Source organism: Myxine glutinosa, chromosome 1, assembly GCF_964187855.1.
Source record: "Myxine glutinosa chromosome 1, kmMyxGlut1.1, whole genome shotgun sequence".
In the NCBI taxonomy this organism is placed as follows: domain Eukaryota; kingdom Metazoa; phylum Chordata; class Myxini; order Myxiniformes; family Myxinidae; genus Myxine; species Myxine glutinosa.
Window position 1 is genome coordinate 193,900,017 of NC_136261.1, and position 21,779 is coordinate 193,921,795.

The 21,779-nt window shown below is 45.5% G+C and overlaps 1 protein-coding gene across 2 annotated transcripts in view; it reads right to left on the bottom strand.

Annotated features, from left to right (window-relative positions):
- LOC137419324 (thioredoxin-like) overlaps positions 1-21,779 on the bottom strand; it is a 274,666-nt gene that overhangs the window by 180,084 nt on the left and 72,803 nt on the right. The window contains exon 5 of one of the 2 annotated variants that reach the window (XM_078781866.1): positions 9,379-9,625. The exons of the other annotated variant lie outside the window; for it this stretch is intronic. Coding sequence (XP_078637992.1) covers positions 9,563-9,625 — 63 coding nt within the window. The 3' untranslated portion in view covers positions 9,379-9,562. Of the gene's footprint in view, positions 1-9,378; positions 9,626-21,779 lie in introns of those variants that run through there. 2 annotated transcript variants of the gene reach the window in all.

Here is a 21,779-nt window from a genome sequence, read left to right on the forward strand (position 1 = left end):
GTCCATGAAATGGATGTTTTAGAGGATGCAATAAAAAAAAACTGGAAGGACTTGGTTGATAACTTCATCCATGCTATTGACAGCAAAAGTCAAGGTGATGCCAGCATATTTGTAGTATTTGATAACTAGTGTCAAGTCGTTGAAGGAGAGCACAAGCGAGCATCAATAATAATGTTCATCAACACGTATGCCTGGATATAAGGTGGAGTAAAAAAAAAAACATCAAGGATGTTAACAGATTTCTTCGCAGCATCAAACCAAAACATCTGACAGTTTACTTGGCCGAGAAAGTTGTTAGGAATTGCAAATCAGCTGTCATCACAGTCACATGAATGGGGTTGTTGTCAAATCAGGCTGAATCAGAAGTAACTGATTTGGAAAGCTCTCAGGTAGAAGTGGATACACTTGTATTGTGTGCTGCTGAGGTGTGCAAAACTGGAAAACAAGTTCACATCTATGCATCAGATGCAGATGCGTTAGTTCTTGCCTTATTAGAAATGTCAGTAATAGGCAATCAAGCAGTCATCATGATGGGGACAGGTTCAAATTGTAAGCATGTGCATCTGAAAAACCAATGTATCATGCCATTGGAGAAATTCGTATTCAGACCTTGAGTTTTTCACGCAACTAGTGGCTGTGACATGGCAGGTCGTATCTTTGGAAAGAGCTCAATGCATTTGTCTCACCCAGTGATGATGTTCTGTATGCTCTATCTGGATTAGGAATTGGTGTGGAACCAGAAATTCCGCATTGAAAGGCCGTGAAGAGTGCATCAGCCACTTACTCAGCCCCAAGAAGGAACAATATCGTGATCCAGGAGAACTCTGTTGGTATTCTTTCAGAGGACATTATGCAACTCAATGTACTGATGAGTTGCCACCAACCCAAGAGGCCATCTCACTTGCAGAGCAATGTGTCGCAACAGGTATCGATTCCATGTCCGGCATATCCTGAACCTACAGCACGAGGATGTCAGCAGAACTAACAGGGAACTCATTGCAGCCCTGCAAGTGGGTATCCAGCTCCAGAAAGTATACTGCAGCTGATCAGATGTGGACGATGATAATGCAAACAAAATAACATCACTTGCACCCATCTCTGCAAGTGTGATCCGGCCAGCTGCACAAATATGGTCATTGCTGAAGAGGCATCAGAGGATGAGGATGATTTATATGTTGTCTTAATTCTCGTATATACCCAAAGGCAAAGATGAAAAAGTAGGGTGTTTGTGTTGTAAAAGGTTGATGCCCTCGAATGTCTTCAGTGGACCAGGGGCGGATCCAGGGGGGGGGTGCAGGGGGTGCGCACCCCCCCCTTCGATCCAGGATGAGGGTGCAGTCGGTGCGAATCTGCTGAAATGTTGGGCCAGGGAAGAACACAAGGAAGTGCAGAAACTTCCAAGAACGCACGAAATGCCGTTTCTGACGATCGATTTTTTTAAATTTCCCCAGACCCCCAGACCTCCAGACCCCCCCATTCATCCCCCCCCCCCCAGCGCTATAGTTTCATGCACCCCCTCCCCCCCATCTTGAAATTCCTGGATCCGCCCCTGGTGGACGTCGTAGAATCATGCTAGGGTGGACTACACTGCCAATGTTTTGCACGAAGATGAAAAATCATCTTTCAAGTTGTGTCATCGTAATATTTTGAGGCCAGGATATTAGGGGTAGGAGAAATAAAAAATGGTCATAACTTTGTACAAAAACAAAAAATACTAACGGATTACCACTCAAACTGTTTGTAATGAACTGCTCTAATAGATAACTTGTATAAAATACAAAGCAGATCATTATGTAGGTCACCAAAGGTCAAAAGGTCACCAAATTTAATGGACTAGCAACGGTACCCGCCCTACGGGCAGGGCTTCAATTGGGAGGCCCAAATGAAAAGGCTAAATATCAGAAATTGAAGGCTTTTTTTTCTTTTAAACGATTTATATAAACATCCGTTAAATCTCGATCGGTGCAGCCGTTCGTGCGGCACCCGGGAAAATAACGTCATGCGGGAGCAAGTATCAGCAGGATGTGGTAGTGTGGGAGTCCACGTTTCTGATCCTCCTTCATGCCGAAGTAGCCCACCACTTCTCCAAGCATTCCGCTCTTCAGATCCGCCATGACAGATTTAAGCTTGATACTGAAGACGCGTGCAGTTAGTCCTCCCGATGTCGTATGTACTCCCGATACGTGTTTCCTTCATTGTAAAAACTTTCAAATCAACAGTTAAAAGGATTTTGAGCCGGTCGGTGTTACAGCCTTGGCAAGATCGATGGAGACAGCGATCTGTTAGCGTATACACCGCCCAAATAGCTATGTGGAATTCTCTCATGTTGAGATTCAACTCACGTCATTTGAACTTTCGCCGAGGTCATTATTTACTTTTAGTGATGTTTATATACGAATCAAAAAGAAGATAATTGGTTTTGGGTCGTCCTTTCCACATATCTCGTGGGATTGTGAGTTGGAGAGACGGCCGTGATGGCGGGGAGGGGGTTGGAAATCTCTCAAGCAGGGATTCAACCCGTGTCCTTATGAAAGGTCTTTGTCCGAGGTCACCGAGTCCGATCGGTGCAGCTGTGCAGCAATCGGTGCAGCCGTTTGTGCAGCACCCAGGAAAACAACATCGTCACAATGGAAACATCGTCACAATGAACATTATGCGAACGCAAATGTTATGCGGGAGTCCAAACCTGAGAATGCTGGAGACCAAAGCTGAAATTGGAAAAACAATATACCCTATTTTACTCCTGGGGATCCCAGGATTACCCACCCAAAATATCGATGCGATCTGTTCAGCTGTTTTTGCGGTACCTTTGAACGGATGGACAGACAGACAGACAGACGGACGGACATTTGGTGAAGTATAGTAAGATGATTAATATCAGGGAACACTAAATATTTAGCAATTTTCACATTGAAATTGGATTTTAAAAAAATTCTGACCAAAATGGTTCGAATCGAAATCCTGCGAAGCATTCATACCACCCATGTTGAATTGTTTCTTAAAATATTTAATCAGTAACAAGTGGAAGAAGGTCACTTTTCAAAAAAGGCAAAAAACACCCATTTTGTTCCAGGTAATGCACTCGTATTCCAATTCTCCCAAAACATTATATTACAGAGCAAATGAGTTTTAATATACAAAACTGGATCAGTGGCAACTGCTTTGTAAAGCCTTTGCAAGTTCCTGTGAGGATTCCTATGATCTGATGGAGTGATAGAGGTGACTTACACTGTCACAGAAACCCTGTCTCTCGGTCCACTCTGTGAAGACAGGATCTCTATTCTAGACATTCAAGTCAGAAAAAAAGAAACTAAAATCCAATTTCAAGGCTAAAATTGCTAAATATTTGACGAGTACTCTGATTTTAGGCATTCATCTAATTTGATGACCTTTTGACCTGTGGTGACCTACATATTGAACTGATTGGCATTTTATATATGTTAACTTATAGAGCCGTTCAATACAAACATTTTGTGTGATAATTTGTTACCTTGCGCTCGCGAAGCAGAGAGCTTGGTTAAGCATTCAGTTCCATACGTGTGTGTGCCGTGTGCCGGACGTGTGCCGTGTCTGCGTTTTAAAAATTCATTTTCTCGGCAACCGTTGGTCAGATTGACATGAAATTTTCACCATAGGAGCGCTTCCTCCTGAAGAATATTTTAATGATTATTATGATGTCATAAGTCACCTGGTACAGGCGCCATCTTGGAAAAACCTTCGCACCTCTATATCTCTGAAACCACTCCATGGAAAAAATTGAGACCTGGCTCATTGTCAACTACTCCCCATGGGGAATAAGATATGTTAATGATGATGTCATTGGTGCCTTCGTTATGATGTCATAATTCGACAAATACAACACATCCATCTGATCATTATAAAAACAAGCGTTACGCCTGGGTCCCCCGTCGGTGAAGTGATGCAAGTTGACAAAGTGGAAGACGCAAGGCGGCCATCTTGGATTTTGACGTGGCGACCCAATTTTCAATAGCCTTCTTCCTTATGCGTAGACACACCAACACACCAGATTAGAAGTTAGTAGTTCGTTTATTTTTCAAGATATTTCGCTCACAAGGTTCAGACATATATATGGGCGCGGCCATCTTGGATTTTGACGTGGCGACCCAATTTTCAATAGCCTTCTTCCTTATGCGTAGATACACCCACACACCAGATTATAAGTTAGTAGTTCGTTTATTTTTCAAGATATTTCGCTCACAAGGTTCAGACATATATATGGAGGCGGCCATCTTGGATTTTGACGTGGCGATCCAATTTACAATAGCGTTCTTCCTTAAGCCTAGATACAACCACACACCAGATTAGAAGTTTGTACTTCGCTTATTTTTCAAGATATTCCGCTCACAAGGTTCAGACATACATGGCGGCAGGCATTTTGGATTTTGCCGTGGCGACCCAATTTTCAACAGCGTTCTTCCTTATGCGTAGATACACCCAAACACCAGATTAGAAGTTAGTAGTTCGTTTATTTTTCAAGATATTTCGCTCACAAGGTTCGGACATATATGGTGGCGGCCATCTTGGATTTTGACGTGGCGATCCAATTTTCAATAGCGTTCTTCCTTGTGCCGAGATACACCCACACACCAGATTAGAAGTTGGTACTTCACTTATTGTTCAAGATATTCCGCTCACAAGGTTCAGACATACATGGCGGCGGCCATCTTGGATTTTGACGTGGGTTGCACCACACACCAAATTAGAATTCGGTCCTTCGCTTACGCACGCACGTACGCACGCCCGCACGCACATAAGGACGGAGGGGAAAACATAAGTCCGCCTTTCGCTCCGCGGTGCGACGGGGGACAAAAAAAATCAGCAACTGTTGGTCTGATGGACACTAAATTTTCACCATCAGTGCCTCTTCCTTTCGAATATTTCAATGATAATCATGACATCGGTCATGTGGTCCAGGCGCCATCTTCGAAAAACCGAAAAATGTTGCAGCTCTACATCTCTAAAACCGCTGCATGGGAAAAATTGAAACATGGCTCATTGTAAAGAACTCCATATGGGGAATATGTGTTGTTAACGATGACGTCATTGGTGCCATAATTATTACGTCATAATTCGACAGGGAAAACGCTCTGCTCAGTTTGAAATGTATTGAGCATGATCTATGCAACAATTATATCAGAGAATATAAATTTATGATGTCATCGCTCACGTGGTCTGGCAGCCATATTGGATGAAAGAAAAAAAAATGTTCAAAAACAGAAGAGTTGGCTCGCAACAAGTTGACTGCGCAGGGAAAGTATTCTATGAATACCATCTAGTTGTTATCTTGTTTCTGTACAAAGTTCTGATCATTTTTTATTTCTCCTACCCCTAATGTTCTGGCCTCAAAATTATAACGGTAACGCAACTTTAAGAATGGTGCATGGCAATAGTTATTGTCCACTACAATGAAGGAATATAAAAACTTCCACTCCGATAGGACAAGCATACGCCCAAAGTTGAAAAATACCTTGAAAAGTATCTTTTTTGCTTGAGAAATCGACGTACTTACCTGTATTAACAAATGTAGATCATACGTAAATCCATTACACAGATTAATTGGTTGTAAAACGATGACGATTTGAATTCAAACATCAAGCAAATATGGTAACCAAAGGAAAACATCAGAATCTAAACCCCAAGGCTGCACCATGAGAAGCATGACCTCTTCATAAACCTCTCCAGGAATTTGCTCCAAAAAACATTCACCTGGCATTCATTGACGTGTTCATAACAGTAATGATACAGGTAAATATTCTGAAGCTAAATAGTGCTTACATTTTGAAGGAATGTTCATCTATCTATAATTCCAGTAATCTCTGTCTGTACGTTTGTTTGTCTGTGACCGCTGTTTCTCGACAACCACGGGTCCGATATACTTTTAACTTGCCAGGTATATTGCTGGGGACCCGAGGATGTGCCTTTTCAAGGTTTCATATTAATCGGACAATTACTTACCGAGCTATGTCCAAAAAACGATTCAACCAATCAGAGAGCAGCGAACGATCGCGTGTGCCGAACGTGGCGGGCACACTCTGCCTCGGATGGCACATTTGAGAGCGTATTCATTTATTTCACGTTTGCAAACTATGTTGGCGTTAAACTATGTTTTACAACTAATAAAAACGAATTTGCGTTTCATTCGCTTTCCTGCGCGTTTGTGCACGCGATGGCGATTTCTTTACCAAACTCCGGAAGCCGTTCGCTTTGGACCAAACCATTGCATGTAAATAGAGGGGGGGGATTGTCACCACTCGCAAGCCGTTCGCTTTGGACCAAACCATTTCATGTAAATAGAGGGGGCGGGGGGGGATATAATTTTAGATATAGATATAGTACGGGCATGCCCTAGTCTATCTATAATTCCATTAATCTCTGTGTGTATGTGTGTTTGTATGTGTGTATGTGTGTATGTTTGTCTGTGACCGCTGTTTCTCGACAACCACGGGTCCGATATACTTTAAACTTGCCAGGTATATTGCTGGGGACCCGAGGATGTGCCTTTTCAAGGTTTCATATTAATCGGACAAGTACTTACCGAGCTATGTCCAAAAAACGATTCAACCAATCAGAGAGCAGCGAGTTATCGAGTGTGCCGAACGTGGCGAACACACTCTGCCTCGGACGGCACATTTGAGAGCGTATTCATTTATTTCACGTTGGCAAACTATGTTGCCGCTATGTTGGCGTTAAACTATGTTTTAAAACTAATTAAAACCATTTCATGTAAATAGAGGGGGGGGGATTGTCACCGTACTCGCAAGCCGTTCGCCGTTCGCTTTGGCGTTGCGAATGGACCAAAACATTTCATGGACCAAACCATTTCATGTAAATAGAGGGGGGGGGATTGTCACTGTACTCGCAAGCCGTTCGCCGTTCGCTTTGCGTTGCGAATGGACCAAAACATTTCATGGACCAAACCATTTCATGTAAAGCGTTCGCCGTTCGCTTTGGCGTTGCGAATGGACCAAAACATTTCATGAACCAAACCATTTCATGTAAAGCGTTCGCCGTTCGCTTTGGCGTTGCGAATGGACCAAAACATTTCATGGACCAAACCATTTCATGTAAAGCGTTCGCCGTTCGCTTTGGCGTTGCGAATGGACCAAAACATTTCATGGACCAAACCATTTCATGTAAATAGAGGGGGGGGGGGATTGTCACCGTACTCGCACCCACGTACCCACGTACCCACGTACGGGCATTGCACCCACGTACGGGCATGCCCTAGTAGATAAACAATTGAGGTAATGTTAACACAAGTGCTGAAGTGTGTGGTTAAAACGAGGACATTAGGAAGTGACATTATATTTAACCTTCACCTTCATTATTTCAGACGACAGCAAGCCACCATTGTTGGGTGAGGGTGAGGGACGACACCCTCTCTGCAGGCATTGGGCCTTGTGAACTGACGCATCTTTAACCAACCAATCCCACAAGAAGTCCTCGTGATTTAGCCACAGGGAATCAAAATACCAAAGCTAATTTGGAAGGACAGGGGACTCACTTTCACAATGACCTGATGACACTGCACATGTTAAGTAGCAGCCATCAGGTACTCTTGCTCATTATATTTAACTGAAACGTCGAGGATAATCACAAAAAACGGATTATTTGATTGGTTTAAAAGTTACTGTTTTGGATGATCTAAGTTTTTTGATGACATTGAATGACTTTTGTAAAAGTTGGGACGATCTTGCAGTTCAGAAAAAAAACATTTTTAATCCAAGGACTTTACAACCGATTGTGTACCTTCTATCCCACTTGATTCTAGGTACCCATTCAATTAAATATACAACCAATACATTGTCGCTGCTATTACCACCTTCCTAAGAAAATGTCACAAAGCGAGTGTGTGAGGTACCCCAGCCTTGTGCTATGTTACCTCTCCTTTTTTTACCCTCACGATATGCTCTATGTATGGTCCTGTGCGGTTACCCTCAAGCTATGCTTTATGTACAGTCCTGTGCCGGTTACCCTCAAGATATGCTCTATGTATGGTCCTGTGCCAGTTACCCCCAAGCTATGCTCTATGTATGGTTCTCTGCCGGTTACCCTCAAGATATGCTCTATGTATGGTCCTGTGCCGGTTACCCTCAAGCTATGCTCTATGTACGGTCCTGTGCCGGTTACCTTCAAGCTATGCTCTATGTGCGGTTCTGTGCCAGTTACCCTCAAGCTATGCTCTATGTACGGTCCTGTGCCGGTTACCCTCAAGCTATGCTCTATGTGCGGTTCTCTGCCGGTTAGCTTCAAGCTGTGCTCGATGTGCGGTTCTCTGCCAGTTACCTTCAAGCTGTGCTCTATGTACGGTCCTGTGTCGGTTACCCTCAAGCTATGCTCTATGTGCGTCTCTCTGCCGGTTACCTTCAAGCTGTGCTCTATGTGCGGTTCTCTGCCGGTTACCTTCAAGCTATGCTCTATGTACGGTCCTGTGCCGGTTACCCTCAAGCTATGCTCTATGTGCGGTTCTCTGCCGGTTACCTTCAAGCTGTGCTCTATGTGCGGTTCTCTACCGGTTACCTTCAAGCTGTGCTCCATGTATGGTCCTGTGTGGTTACCCTCAAGCTATGCTTTATGCACAGTCCTGTGCCGGTTACCCTCAAGATATGCTCTTTGTATGGTCCTGTGCCAGTTACCCCCAAGCTATGCTCTATGTATGGTTCTCTGCCGGTTACCCTCAAGATATGCTCTATGTATGGTCCTGTGCCGGTTACCCTCAAGCTATGCTCTATGTACGGTCCTGTGCCGGTTACCTTCAAGCTATGCTCTATGTACGGTCCTGTGCCAGTTACCCTCAAGCTATGCTCTTTGTACGGTCCGGTGCCGTTTACCCTCAAGCTATGCTCTATGTGCGGTTCTCTGCCGGTTACCTTCAAGCTGTGCTCTATGTGTGGTTCTCTGCTGGTTACCCTCAAGCTATGCTCTATGTACGGTTCTCTGCCGGTTACCTTCAAGCTGTGCTCTATGTATGGTTCTCTGCCGGTTACCTTCAAGCTGTACTCTATGTACGGTTCTCTGCCGGGTACCCTCAAGCTATGCTCTATGTATGGTTCTCTGTCGGTTACCTTCAAGCTGTGCTCTATGTACGGTTCTCTGCCGGTTACCTTCAAGCTGTGCTCTATGTATGGTCCTGTAACTGTTAAACCTGGTAAAAGGCTTTTCTGCATCTTTTATCAATGCCCCATGAAGGCTTTGAAAATGTAAATGAATCCCCTTCCATGGTGAAAGGACTCCTTCCATTGAGGGACATTTTGTTTGTATACCGAGGTGTCCATAAAATAAACAAAATTGTTTCGAGGGATTAAAGAAATTGTCATAATCAACACACCAACAGTACACAAAAAAGAAAACAGGAAAGCAAGAAATGTGAATTTTATTTATATCCATTAAATTTCACCAAACATTCAAGACAAATGACAAATCATTACAGCAGAGCAAAGAAAGAAAAGTTTGGCAAGCAGCTTAAATTTCAAAATTCCATCATGGGCAGAGCAATCAGAGCATGAACACGACAGATGTTCAGAAGCAGCAGATCCATTGGTCACTTCAGACTTTCAACATGTTGCTTCAACATTTGCTCATTTGCACCCGGAATTCGCTTCACCTTTGGGGCAAATTTTAGAAAAGTTTTACAATTCGATCTTTCATATCCCAAAGGAAGAAGAACAAAATGCTATAATGAAGTCAAACAGCACAAACAAAAATTTCCATTACACAAGCTACAAGATGCTTTCTCTTCCATTCACCTTTACAAAAGTACGGGGGACAATCAAAGGGTTCTTGGAATGTGATACAATAATCCACAAAATGAACTCTTTTTTCCACTTCTCAGTACCAGTGTGTGTGTGTGTGTGTATTTACCTCTGCCACCAAAGGTGGATGGAGGTTATGTGTTCACCCCTGTCTATTTGTCTGTTTGCTTATATATTGTTACGTTAATGGGGGAGGATAGAGACTACGTTAGAAGAGATAGAACTGTGTAGGAATAGCATGGACCACATGCGAGTAGGAAGCAAATCTCGATGTAAGGAAGTAGCAAGTTGTTAGCCTAAGGATTGTGTTTGAATGTGCATATGAGGGTCATGCTTGTGATAAGATAGAGAGTGATTAAAGTTAAGGAAACGTGTGTTAAATCTTATGTAAACTTCCACCGGGCGTGCCGGGTGACATCTCTGTTGAACAATGTTCACAAAAGCCCAGAAAGTCGAGGCAGAAAGACGTGGCATTCTGCTAAGCAAAAGGAGAAAGGGGCGGAGCTATAATCATCCCCTGGACGGGGGTGGAGCTCAACGCCTGGAGGAGGGGCAAGCGTTGTCAAGGGAGATGAGGGAGGAGCAAATCAGTGAGTTCTGTGAGAATAATTAGGTGGGAATAGTGTGCGGAGGGGGCTCGTAGGGTCTGGCGAGGCTGAGGAGAAGGGGGAGGAGCCAGGACAAGCGGGAAAGGAGTGCAGAGGAGCTCTCAGAGGCTGAGAAGAGAACGGTGGTGTTCACAGCGTTCCTGAAGGAGTTGTGAGGGGAATGGAGCAGTGGAAAACGTTAAGGAAGGAGGCTATCCTGCCTTGGCTCTTGAGCTGGCTTCATCCTACCCCCTCCCCCTCCCCAATGCTGGTGGTTCATTCAGCTGTCAACCTCACCTTGCCCATCGTCCTGACCATCTCCTCAACACCAGCCCCATGTCCATCTTCCCGCTGCCACACCAGAGATAAGTCACCCGGTTTTGTGTCCCTCACCACGTCTGTGCTTGTGACTGAGAGTGAGGCCCCTTAGCTTTAATTAATCGGATTTATTTCACCCTGGTTTACCTTATTGGATATAGTTAGAATTGATTTTATTTTCCCTGCTTGTCGTTTGTTCGGGAATAAACCAGTATGACTATGGTTTTATTAAAAGCTTCAAGGTCGTCGTGATTCTCCTCAGCTGCGGCGTGAACTTATATCACCATAATTTGGAATGCCTCGGGGTTAAAGCCCGTTACAGCCCATCCGTTCACGGGTCTCGGTGTTAAACACCGTGAACAGGCCAATATATATACAGTCTTGGCATTTATTATGGACTTATTTTTTTTTTCTTGACTTGGGTTTACTTTCTTAACTCAGTATATCAATCTGGTGAGTTTCTTTTACACTTTGGTGATTTATTTGTTAAAAGAACCATGTCACTGATTGTCTGTCGCAGCAAGAAGTCAACAACAGGATTATATCACAAGTGGCATGGCAAAATGTACAGACATGTGCATTTGATGATTGGCTTCACAGTCAGGTAATACAAGGGTTGTTGCGTTCTGTATTAGTGGAAAACAACTGCTGCACGTCTCCAAAAGTTATTGCCGCTTCCTCTGGAGATGGTCGGTCAACTCGACAATGCTGTTTGTTGTGGAGTGGTGGCTTTACGAAATTACGGCATGAAACAGCATGCTATTGCTCGGCAGTATAGCATCACTCAAGGTCAGGTGTCAAATATCCTGAAACGAAATGCTCAGAGGGGTGTCCCTACTCCAATACCGAGGCCAGGACGTCCCCGCAGAACAACAAGGAGGGATGATCGCCAGCTGCACCGGTTAGTCCGCAATGGCCGTACCAAGTCAGCTAATCGGCTTAGGGCTGAGTGGCAGCAACTGACAAATGTGCCTGTATCCAGAAGGCGAGTCAACCAACGACTGGTTCAAGCAGGCTATCGTGCCAGGCGTCCCCTGAGAAAACCATGCCTGACCAGACAACACCGCCAGCGCTGATTGCAGTGGGCCAGAGAGCACCGTCAAGGGCAGCCAGGACACTGGAATCATGTGATCTTCAGTGACGAGTCTAGATTTCTGGTCTATCGTCAAGATGGCCGCATCCGAGTGCGCAGACAAGTGCATGAAGCCGACAACAAAGATTGTATAGTGCCAAGAGTCCAAGCTGGAGGTGGTGGGGTGACCGTTTGGGATGCTTTTCATGCAGGGGGCAAAACTGACCTGGTTGTTCTGAATGGAAACCTGAACCAGTTCAAGTACAGGGCCATTCTGGAAGAAACATTGCTTCCATTTGCTCGTGCAGCCTTTCGAGGAAACTTTGTCTTCCAAGATGACAATGCACGGCCTCATCGTGCTCGCATGATCCAACACTTTCTTGCTGACCGTGGTGTAGAGCATATGGAGTGGCCTGCCATGTCCACGGATATGAATCCGATAGAGAACTTGTGCGCAGAATTAATGTGTCAAATCGACCACTTGGCCCAGCAGCCGACCTCTGTGCGTGAATTGCAGCAGGCTATTGTCCCTGCATGGCAAGCGATTCCTGTCCAAACCTTGGCAAATCTCATGAACAGCATGCCTCAACGTGTAGTGCTCTCCTGAATGCTCGCGGGGGTTACAGTTCGAAGTACTGAACTGTAATTTTACTGTCCGTAATGCCAGTCGTAATTTAACTTTTGTGTTTGTTAAAAAAATTTTTGGCTAATGTGCAAAATAAAGAGGTACTTCTGGAAAACGTACAGAAGTTTAACACAGTACTGTCCATGAATTGAGTTCGATATCAATTTACATCACTTTCAAGGATCAATTTATTTGTTTCGAAATGTCAAATGTGGTTTTTGTTTCTTTTAAAGGTCACATTAACAAAATCTAGAATAACTTCAACATTATTCCAATGAACTTTTGGTTCTAAGACATCTTGAAAATTAAGTTCACCACCTCAAAAAATATATTCCATATTAAATGCCAAGTCTGTATATATTGTTACGGATCGCGGTTAGATGTTATTTCGACCGAGCGGTGGTGTATTACCGCGACCTAACAGTTATTCCCCGACTAGACCCCGATTCAACCCAAACGTTGACCAAATCGCGCTATGCTAAATCAATGATGGAAAGGACACAACGACTGGGATAGATGAAACGACGCAAGGGGTACAGTTCTCAAGACCTCCGGAGGAGGATATAATTACAGTGGGGGAGAAAAGGGGTAGATTACAAGGTAGTGAGGTAAAGGCACAGAAGAGATAGGCACTTAGTTACAGTCTTATCTTATCCCAGACAGACCACAGACAAACGGAACAAGGCTGACTTACACAGGGATTGATGGCAGGGAAGGACAGGTAGTTCGATAGCACAAGGTGCACCTTGGCTCGGGGACAGGATCAAGCACGGTCCAAGAGATGCAGGGAGGTCTCACAGCGCTCGGAGGTGGCGTCTTTCTTTCTCCAAGCTCAGCGCGCATCTGACGTCACCTCCCTCCTCCTGCGCATGCTCAGCGGGGAGTCACACGCCCTCGGCTGGTTGGCTCCGCCCCAGATGGGACCGGTCCGCCGCTTCCATTGGGTGCGGGGGTTACCGGGCTCCGCCCTTGATGAGGAGCTGACAGGGAGCCCCTATTTGGTAACCCCGTCGAGCACATGTTTGATGGCGGCTCGTGGGGAAGGCCTTGTGCCCTCCCAACACCCCCTACCAACCAAGCCGGAGTGAGGACGCGCACTCCCTGTGCACGCCGCCGCCGTTGCTGTTGTTGTTGTTGTTGTTGTTTCTGAACCGTGAGGAAGAGCTGCGGGGAGGTATTGGGAGGTCCTAAACTTCCTAACGGTGCCATACAATCACATTCTGGTGCAACGAAGGGTCAGAATTAATGGAAACGAATCCTTAACTGACATAGACTAAGAATAACTAGCAAGATGTCCTATAGTTGTCTACGTGAGATGCGGTGGACCTGGATGCGACATTTAATGGGGGGAAATAGGGGGAGGTCGGGTCTACAGAGTGTTGTTTACAGAAAATGGGACTAGGGAATGGGGGATTGGGGATAGTTGGGAAGTATTGAGGAAAGAGGGGAATATTTACAAGCGGATATGGATGGATGCAAATCCCATATCCGCAACATTGCACCCTTCTCTACCTCGGGGCGTCCCGACCCGATAAATTTTTACCTACTTTAGTGTGGCACTCAGATGTAGTTCCCTCTACTATTAACTCAACCCTGAGTGCGACAGTTTTACAGATGTTCACAAATGAGTAAATATGTCCCCCTGCGACGTTGCACCCTTCTCCTAACAGAAACACACCCACAGGATAACCGAATCGCGGAAAGCATCCTCAAACTAAACATACAGCCGGTAGGGAGCATCATTTATACAAGACTGATATTTACACTACGATCCAGGACCTGTTCTTTGAGGAACACATGCAGATGTTATGCATAGAGAGAGAGCACGCATGCCAGCATCGATACACCAACCCACGAGTGCCCTGTGGCCCTACGGCCTTTAATAATGTGCAGAGCACCCCGTCCAAGCACCAAAAGCACCACCCCATACACACAGTCAGCACCATCCGGTGCACCAATAAAGTGTTCAATAACAATGCACAATTAAGTGTCCATGGTCACCGGTGGTGTCGCAGCCGGCCGATGTTCTGCCGCTGGTCTTGCCTTCATGGAGTGCACTTGGCCTTCTGGCTTCTTTAGAAATAAAGAAAGGCGCCAACCGCGTCCATTTCTAAATTGTGGCCGTCAGGGGGGCCAACTAAAAGTGGTTCACCTGTATGGCATAGGTGCCACGTTGACCCAGCGGTCCATCCACGGGTGGTGCTTGACCGCAAAAGAACTGCGGTCCATTGTGGGCGGCCACAAAAATTGCGGTCCATATGGTGTATCGATCCAGGCAGCAAGCAGCGGAAGTACAGGCCCACAACTGCGGAGCCAGCCCTCTCTCTCCTCTCTCTCTGCCCCAAAGCCAGATCCTCGGAGGAGCGAGACAAAAGAAGACAAGTGAGTAAGGTGGTAAGGGCGCAAAAGTGCACGCAATACTAGGTAATGCACACTGGGGGCACATGGGAACCAGGTGAGACAGGTACGTTCCTACCGTACGCCCCCCCCCCCCCCACCAGGTAACCTACATTGCCCCTCCCTTACCCCTTACTGTATCCACAAAACACAACACTACCCATAAACATCTACTTTACACATCAACAAACGTCCCTACTGTCTTCCCCGTTCCTCCCATAAACCAAATTCGTCTTCTCTCCCTCCTAACCAATCAAATTTGCCATTTCCAACTCTCATCAAAATTTGCCATTTCCAACTCAACATCAAAATCTGCCATCACCAATTCATCATCAGTCCCTCCTAAGGAGGGAGAGATGGAATCACCCCAATGGCTTATCCACGTCGTGATGCGTCTCACAAATCCACAGAGCAATTCTCCTTTCCTGCAACACAGAACAAAGGAACACAGGTGTGGAGTCATCATCACCACCTCACGTAAGTGGCTGCGTATGGTGCGACAGGTTCATCAATCCTAACTATTTCCTAAATGACTTTAACAACTTTACATTACCCGGGGTCTTTCCCTGCCAATCCATTGGCCAACCTACACTATGGGTTCTAAAAACCAATTCCCATTGACCAAACTGTGGTGCTTCTCAATTTGGGGTCTCACTCCCCTGATTCAACACTCGGTGCCCCAGCACAATTTCGGTGGCTGGGTCGTGTGACGCTCCCAGCTGGTCCGCCCACCTGCACACCTCCACCACTGTTGTTGCCTACCGAGCTCACCTGCTCCTCACCCTAACCTAACTAACTGGGGAAGGCCCTCTCGCACTCTCACCCCCTCAGTGTCCTCTCTGGCACGGGCTGCCCGATCCACACCCGGGATCCTCAGGCACCCACTGACACTAACGGCTCCCAGAGCCCACCTGCGGCCTCACCTGGCCGACATCTAACAGTGGCGGAGTGCCCAACCATTCACACTCATACTAACAGGCCACACGACCAGCCAATTTCACCACACCAATGCACCCATCCAAAATACCATTCTGCAACCGCACCACAAATGCCAATATCCAACCACAATTTACCTATACCTTCTAACTATTCTTTAAACTACCCTCCCCGGGTACTCGTGAAAAGGGGGTCCACTCTTCCCCCATCCACACCTTCGCACCATGCACACCACTCCGTACCACTTACTCCAACTCTCTCCACACCACTCATTCCAATACTCCATGTATTCCACACACCTGTACTTGCACACCTGTGCTCTCATACTTGGTGCCGCCTGCACCCTTCTCTCCCCCAAGCGCATTCGCGCTGATCCACAACACTCCCTACTCATACACTGCTCCACACACCTGTCCAGTTCTTACACAGCATCATCTCATCTAACTACTCCCCTCTGAAACTTGCGCTTCCCAGTCGTCCCTTTAAACTATTGCGCTCCCTCGTCATTATCATCCACTCTAATCTACCTGCGTCCCCTCTACAGGTATCCTTGTCACTAACTAACCTCAACGTTACCTAATGTCATCTTCGCTAGATCCCTACACACAATATCCTAACCCACCCGGGCTAGTTTTCACTGCCATACACCCCATAATCTATAGCGCATTTGCCCCATCATGGGAAGGGTGGCAGGGATGCCACCCTTACCCACCATCATACGGCGTGAGTGGGACCTTGTGGGACCACCTCGTATGTGAGTCGTTGCCCACCTGCCAGACCCCGTGCATCGCCCCTTGCGGGGTCAGCGCGGGGCCGAACCGGCCGGGCCCCCACAGTACATTACCCCCAAGGGGCTCCCGTGCCTCCCCTGTCCCTCTAAAAACTACCCCTGTTGGTGTCGATGCATGGGTCACACTGCCGCAACCCGCTACCCATTCCATACCACCACAACCTTGCTCACTCACACCTCGCACCTCTCCCATCACCGGACCCTCTCGCTCGCACCCTCATTCCATACCCTCCGGACCAGCCATACACCTCACTCTTGGCCTCTCACGAACATCCGGGTCAATCTCGACCCCCAAGCTTATTAAATCACCTGGCGCATCATACGCACGACCATATTGGTCACCACTTACACCGGGTCCTCTTTCTCTTCGCTTCTCCTCCATCACCTGCGAATCCCTCATCCGGTTAATGAGCACATCATCACAATCCGAACACAGACTTTGGACCAATTCTTTTACTTCCTCCTTTATCTCTTTCTTATCCTCTCTCCGTCGCTTCTTAATTTCGCTCACCCCTTCTTCCACTTCTTCTAATTTCTGCTTCACCTCCTTCATCTCCTCGTGCGCCCCCTTAAGTTCTTCCTCTAACTCCACATTATTTTTTTCTATGTGCTCCCGCACCTCCCGCTCTTTAACCTCCATCACCTCTACCACCTTGTTCATTTTCCTCGTCAGGTCCTCATGTACCGTCTGACACTCTTTTTTAATTACCCCTACGTCCTTTTTCATCTCCTTCTGTGTCGATTTTAAACCCTCTATTACCGCTGTGTTCTTCTTTACCTGGTCCCCCAACTCCTTTTGTCCCACTGTCAGTTGTTCTACTCCCAGCGTCAACTCCTCTATACCACCTTGCAATTTTACAGTCCCCTTTCTCACCTCCTTCTCCATGCGCTCCTTACAGTGCCTCATCTCCTCGCGCACTCCTCCGACCTCCTCACTCACACCTCTTCTGATCTCTTCTCCCATCACTTGCATCTCCTGCCCAGATGCCACCCTCATCTGCTCCATTTCCTCCCTGTGAGCATCCAATTTAGTTTCTACCCCAATTCTGACCCCCTCTATCTGCTGCCCCATTTTTTAAACTTCCCTTTCCGCTTGGTCCCTCATGTCCCTCAATTTGCCTTCCATACTGTTTTCTAACCCCTCTAACCCATTTTTCACTCCCTCTATCTGATTCTCCTGGGCAGCCATTCTATTTTCCACCCCCGTTAACCCATGTTTCATCCCTTCTATCCCATTGTCTAATCCCTCAAATTTATTTCCCATATTGTTTAACCCGTCTCTTTATTGCTCACTCTGAGCATCCATCTGGTTCCCCAATTGCTGACTATTAGCCCTCATCTCGTCCTTCTGCAGGTTGAGGGACGCCTGCATTTGTACCATAAATTGCTCCATGAGGGCCTGCATTTGGGCCATCCCTCCCACTTGTGCAGCGGGTGCGGCCGCCGTAGCCATGTGCGAGGCGCCATTTTGCGCGCCCGCAACCTCGTGCGCGAGAGCGCCATCTTGCGAACCTGCCGCCCTCACTGCTTCGCTCTCCTCATGTCCCTCAATTTGGTCCTGGATCGACCCTGCCTCACTCTCCTCTACCGGAACCCAGCCGTCTTGATCTGCCATAGCGCGACTTTCAAAATTCGGGTTTTTTGTAAAACAAAATCAAATTTCGGTGTCTTTATAATTTTGACCAAATTTTTTCCTCGATGTTTTTAAAAAAAATTTGGTTCGGGCCTCGAATCTCACTCCTCGACACCAATTGTTACGGTAATAACACAATTGGTGTCCAAAATTTGGGCTAAATAAATTTAGTCCCAGGTTCGAATCCCACTCCTGACACCAATTGTTACGGATCACGGTTAGATGTTATTTCGACCGAGCGGTGGTGTATTACCGCGACCTAACAGTTATTCCCCGACTAGACCCCGATTCCACCCAAACGTTGACCAAATCGCGCTATGCTAAATCAATGATGGAAAGGACACAACGACTGGGATAGATGAAACGACGCAAGGGGTACAGTTCTCAAGACCTCCGGAGGAGGATATAATTACAGTGGGGGAGAAAAGGGGTAGATTACAAGGTAGTGAGGTAAAGGCACAGAAGAGATAGGCACTTAGTTACAGTCTTATCTTATCCCAGACAGACCACAGACAAACAGAACAAGGCTGACTTACACAGGGATTGATGGCAGGGAAGGACAGGTAGTTCGATAGCACAAGGTGCACCTTGGCTCGGGGACAGGATCAAGCACGGTCCAAGAGATGCAGGGAGGTCTCACAGCGCTCGGAGGTGGCGTCTTTCTTTCTCCAAGCTCAGCGCGCATCTGACGTCACCTCCCTCTTCCTGCGCATGCTCAGCGGGGAGTGACACGCCCTCGGCTGGTTGGCTCTGCCCCAGATGGGACCGGTCCGCCGCTTCCATTGGGTGCGGGGGTTACCGGGCTCCGCCCTTGACGAGGAGCTGACAGGGAGCCCCTATTTGGTAACCCCGTCGAGCACATGTTTGATGGCGGCTCGTGGGGAAGGCCTCGTGCCCTCCCAACACCCCCTACCAACCAAGCAGGAGTGAGGACGCGCACTCCCTGTGCACGCCGCCGCCGTTGCTGTTGTTGTTGTTTCTGAACCGTGAGGAAGAGCTGCGGGGAGGTATTGGGAGGTCCTAAACTTCCTAACGGTGCCATACAATCACATTCTGGTGCAACGAAGCGGTCAGAATTAATGGAAACGAATCCTTAACTGACATAGACTAAGAATAACTAGCAAGATGTCCTATAGTTGTCTACGTGAGATGCGGTGGACCTGGATGCGACATTTAATGGGGGGAAATAGGGGGAGGTCGGGTCTACAGAGTGTTGTTTACAGAAAATGGGACTAGGGAATGGGGGATTGGGGATAGTTGGGAAGTATTGAGGAAATAGGGGAATATTTACAAGCGGATATGGATGGATGCAAATCCCATATCCGCAACAATATATACTAGCTTGGCTCGGCGCGCTGCGCTCGCCTCACCAAGCGTCGTTACTGAGGAACGGGCTTATTTTAGCTGAGGATAATGACTGTACCTGAGTTGCTGTGTTGTCATGATTTTCACCAATCATAATACAAACAATTATTTTGCACAAATGTATTTGTTGTGTTTGTGATATTTCATTTTTATAAGCAATTTAGGTTGAGGATTCAGATTGAATGTTTTTTTTCAAGAAAGAACTGCTCAGCACATACGTAGAGAAGGGGTAGGTGCAGAATGGAAGTTTGGGACGATTACACCTCGCCACCACGTAATTCAAAACACCTCACCACCAAGTAATTCAAAACACCGCACCACGACGTAATTCAAAACACCTCACCACCAAGTAATTCAAAACACCTCACCACCAAGTAATTTAAAACACCTCACCACCAAGTAATTCAAAACACCTCACCACCAAGTAATTCAAAACACCTCACCACCAAGTAATTCAAAACACCTCACCACCAAGTAATTCAAAACACCTCACCACCAAGTAATTCAAAACACCTCACCACCACGTAATTCAAAACACCTCACCACCAAGTAATTCAAAACACCTCACCACCAAGTAATTCAAAACACCTCACCACCAAGTAATTCAAAACACCTCACCACCAAGTAATTCAAAACACCTCACAGCCATAAAACACATAATAAAAAGACCTCACCACCACGAAATTGAAAACACCTCACAGCCATAAAACACATAATAAAAACACCTCACCACCACGAAATTAAAAACACCTCACAGCCATAAAATACGTAATAAAAACACCTCACCACCACGAAATTAAAAACACCTCACCATCACGAAATTAAAAACACCTCACAGCCATAAAACACATAATAAAAACATCTCACCACCACGAAATTAAAAACACCTCACCACCACGAAATTAAAAACACCTCACAGCCATAAAACACGTAATAAAAACACCTCACCACCACGAAATTAAAAACACCTCACAGCCATAAAACACATAATAAAAACACCTCACCACCACGAAATTAAAAACACCTCACAGACATAAAACACGTAATAAAAACACCTCACCACCAAGTAATTTAAAACACCTCACAGCCATAAAACACGTAATAAAAACACCTCACAGCCATAAAACACGTAATAAAAACACCTCACCACCACGAAATTAAAAACACCTCACAGCCATCAAACACATAATAAAAACACCTCACCACCAAGTAATTAAAAACACCTCACAGCCATAAAACACGTAATAAAAACACCTCACAGCTACGAAATTAAAAACATTGCTCTCTTCTCCGAAACTAAACACAAACAACTAAAACACACATATCATTGAAAAGTTTATGTAAAAAAAAAAAGATGTATCAATGCAAATTTTACACATCAAAAAAGCAGCTCATATCAATACGAGAGGGAAATTATCCTGCGTGTGCAGGTTTAAGCTGCCATCATAGATCTATGATCCCCATTTTCGTATCGTATAATCACGTGATATTGAAACATCAGCAAAATATTATACATTTACATTAAATTAGCATAAATTTACATTTGAAATTACCTAATCTAAAAGCAAAGCTTGCAATATGAATAGAACAAACATATCCAGTCCAAAAAATAAAAGTTGCCAATTAAATCATTACAATTACATTGAATATGCAATTAAATGCATACATTTGCATAAAATTCAAAGAAGGCATTCATCAATTAACAGTTAACATTGCAATATTATTTATCGGGGACAAACACGTGTATACACACACACACACACACACACACACACACACACACACACACACACACACACACACACACACACACACACACACACACACACACACACACACACACACAGAAGCTACCAATATGCTTTGCTGTTGAAATACCAGAGAATATGCTAAAAACGCATATAGTTTTCAAAATTTATCATTTTAATCATAGTAGCCAATTGGGGATTTTGTAAAGTTAATGCTATCGAAATCAATAACACCCAGGAATTAAAATGGCACTTTTGTCCGGTCTGTGCCCATAATTCAGTTAAGCTATCTGACTAAAGACCAAGTCAGGCAAACACATAATGCAGTATTCATAATATGAAGTTAACGTAACCTGGATCAAGGTAATTTCATTCTAGTTGGTCAATGATGCAATTTTGTAAAACAAAATATGAACACAGGATGTTTAATTTGAAAATCCCATTTTGAGCTTCTACAATCCCTCATATTTTATTATTTTGTTGAATTAAATTGATATGCTATTATAATAATACATTGGTTAAAAGTTGAAAACGA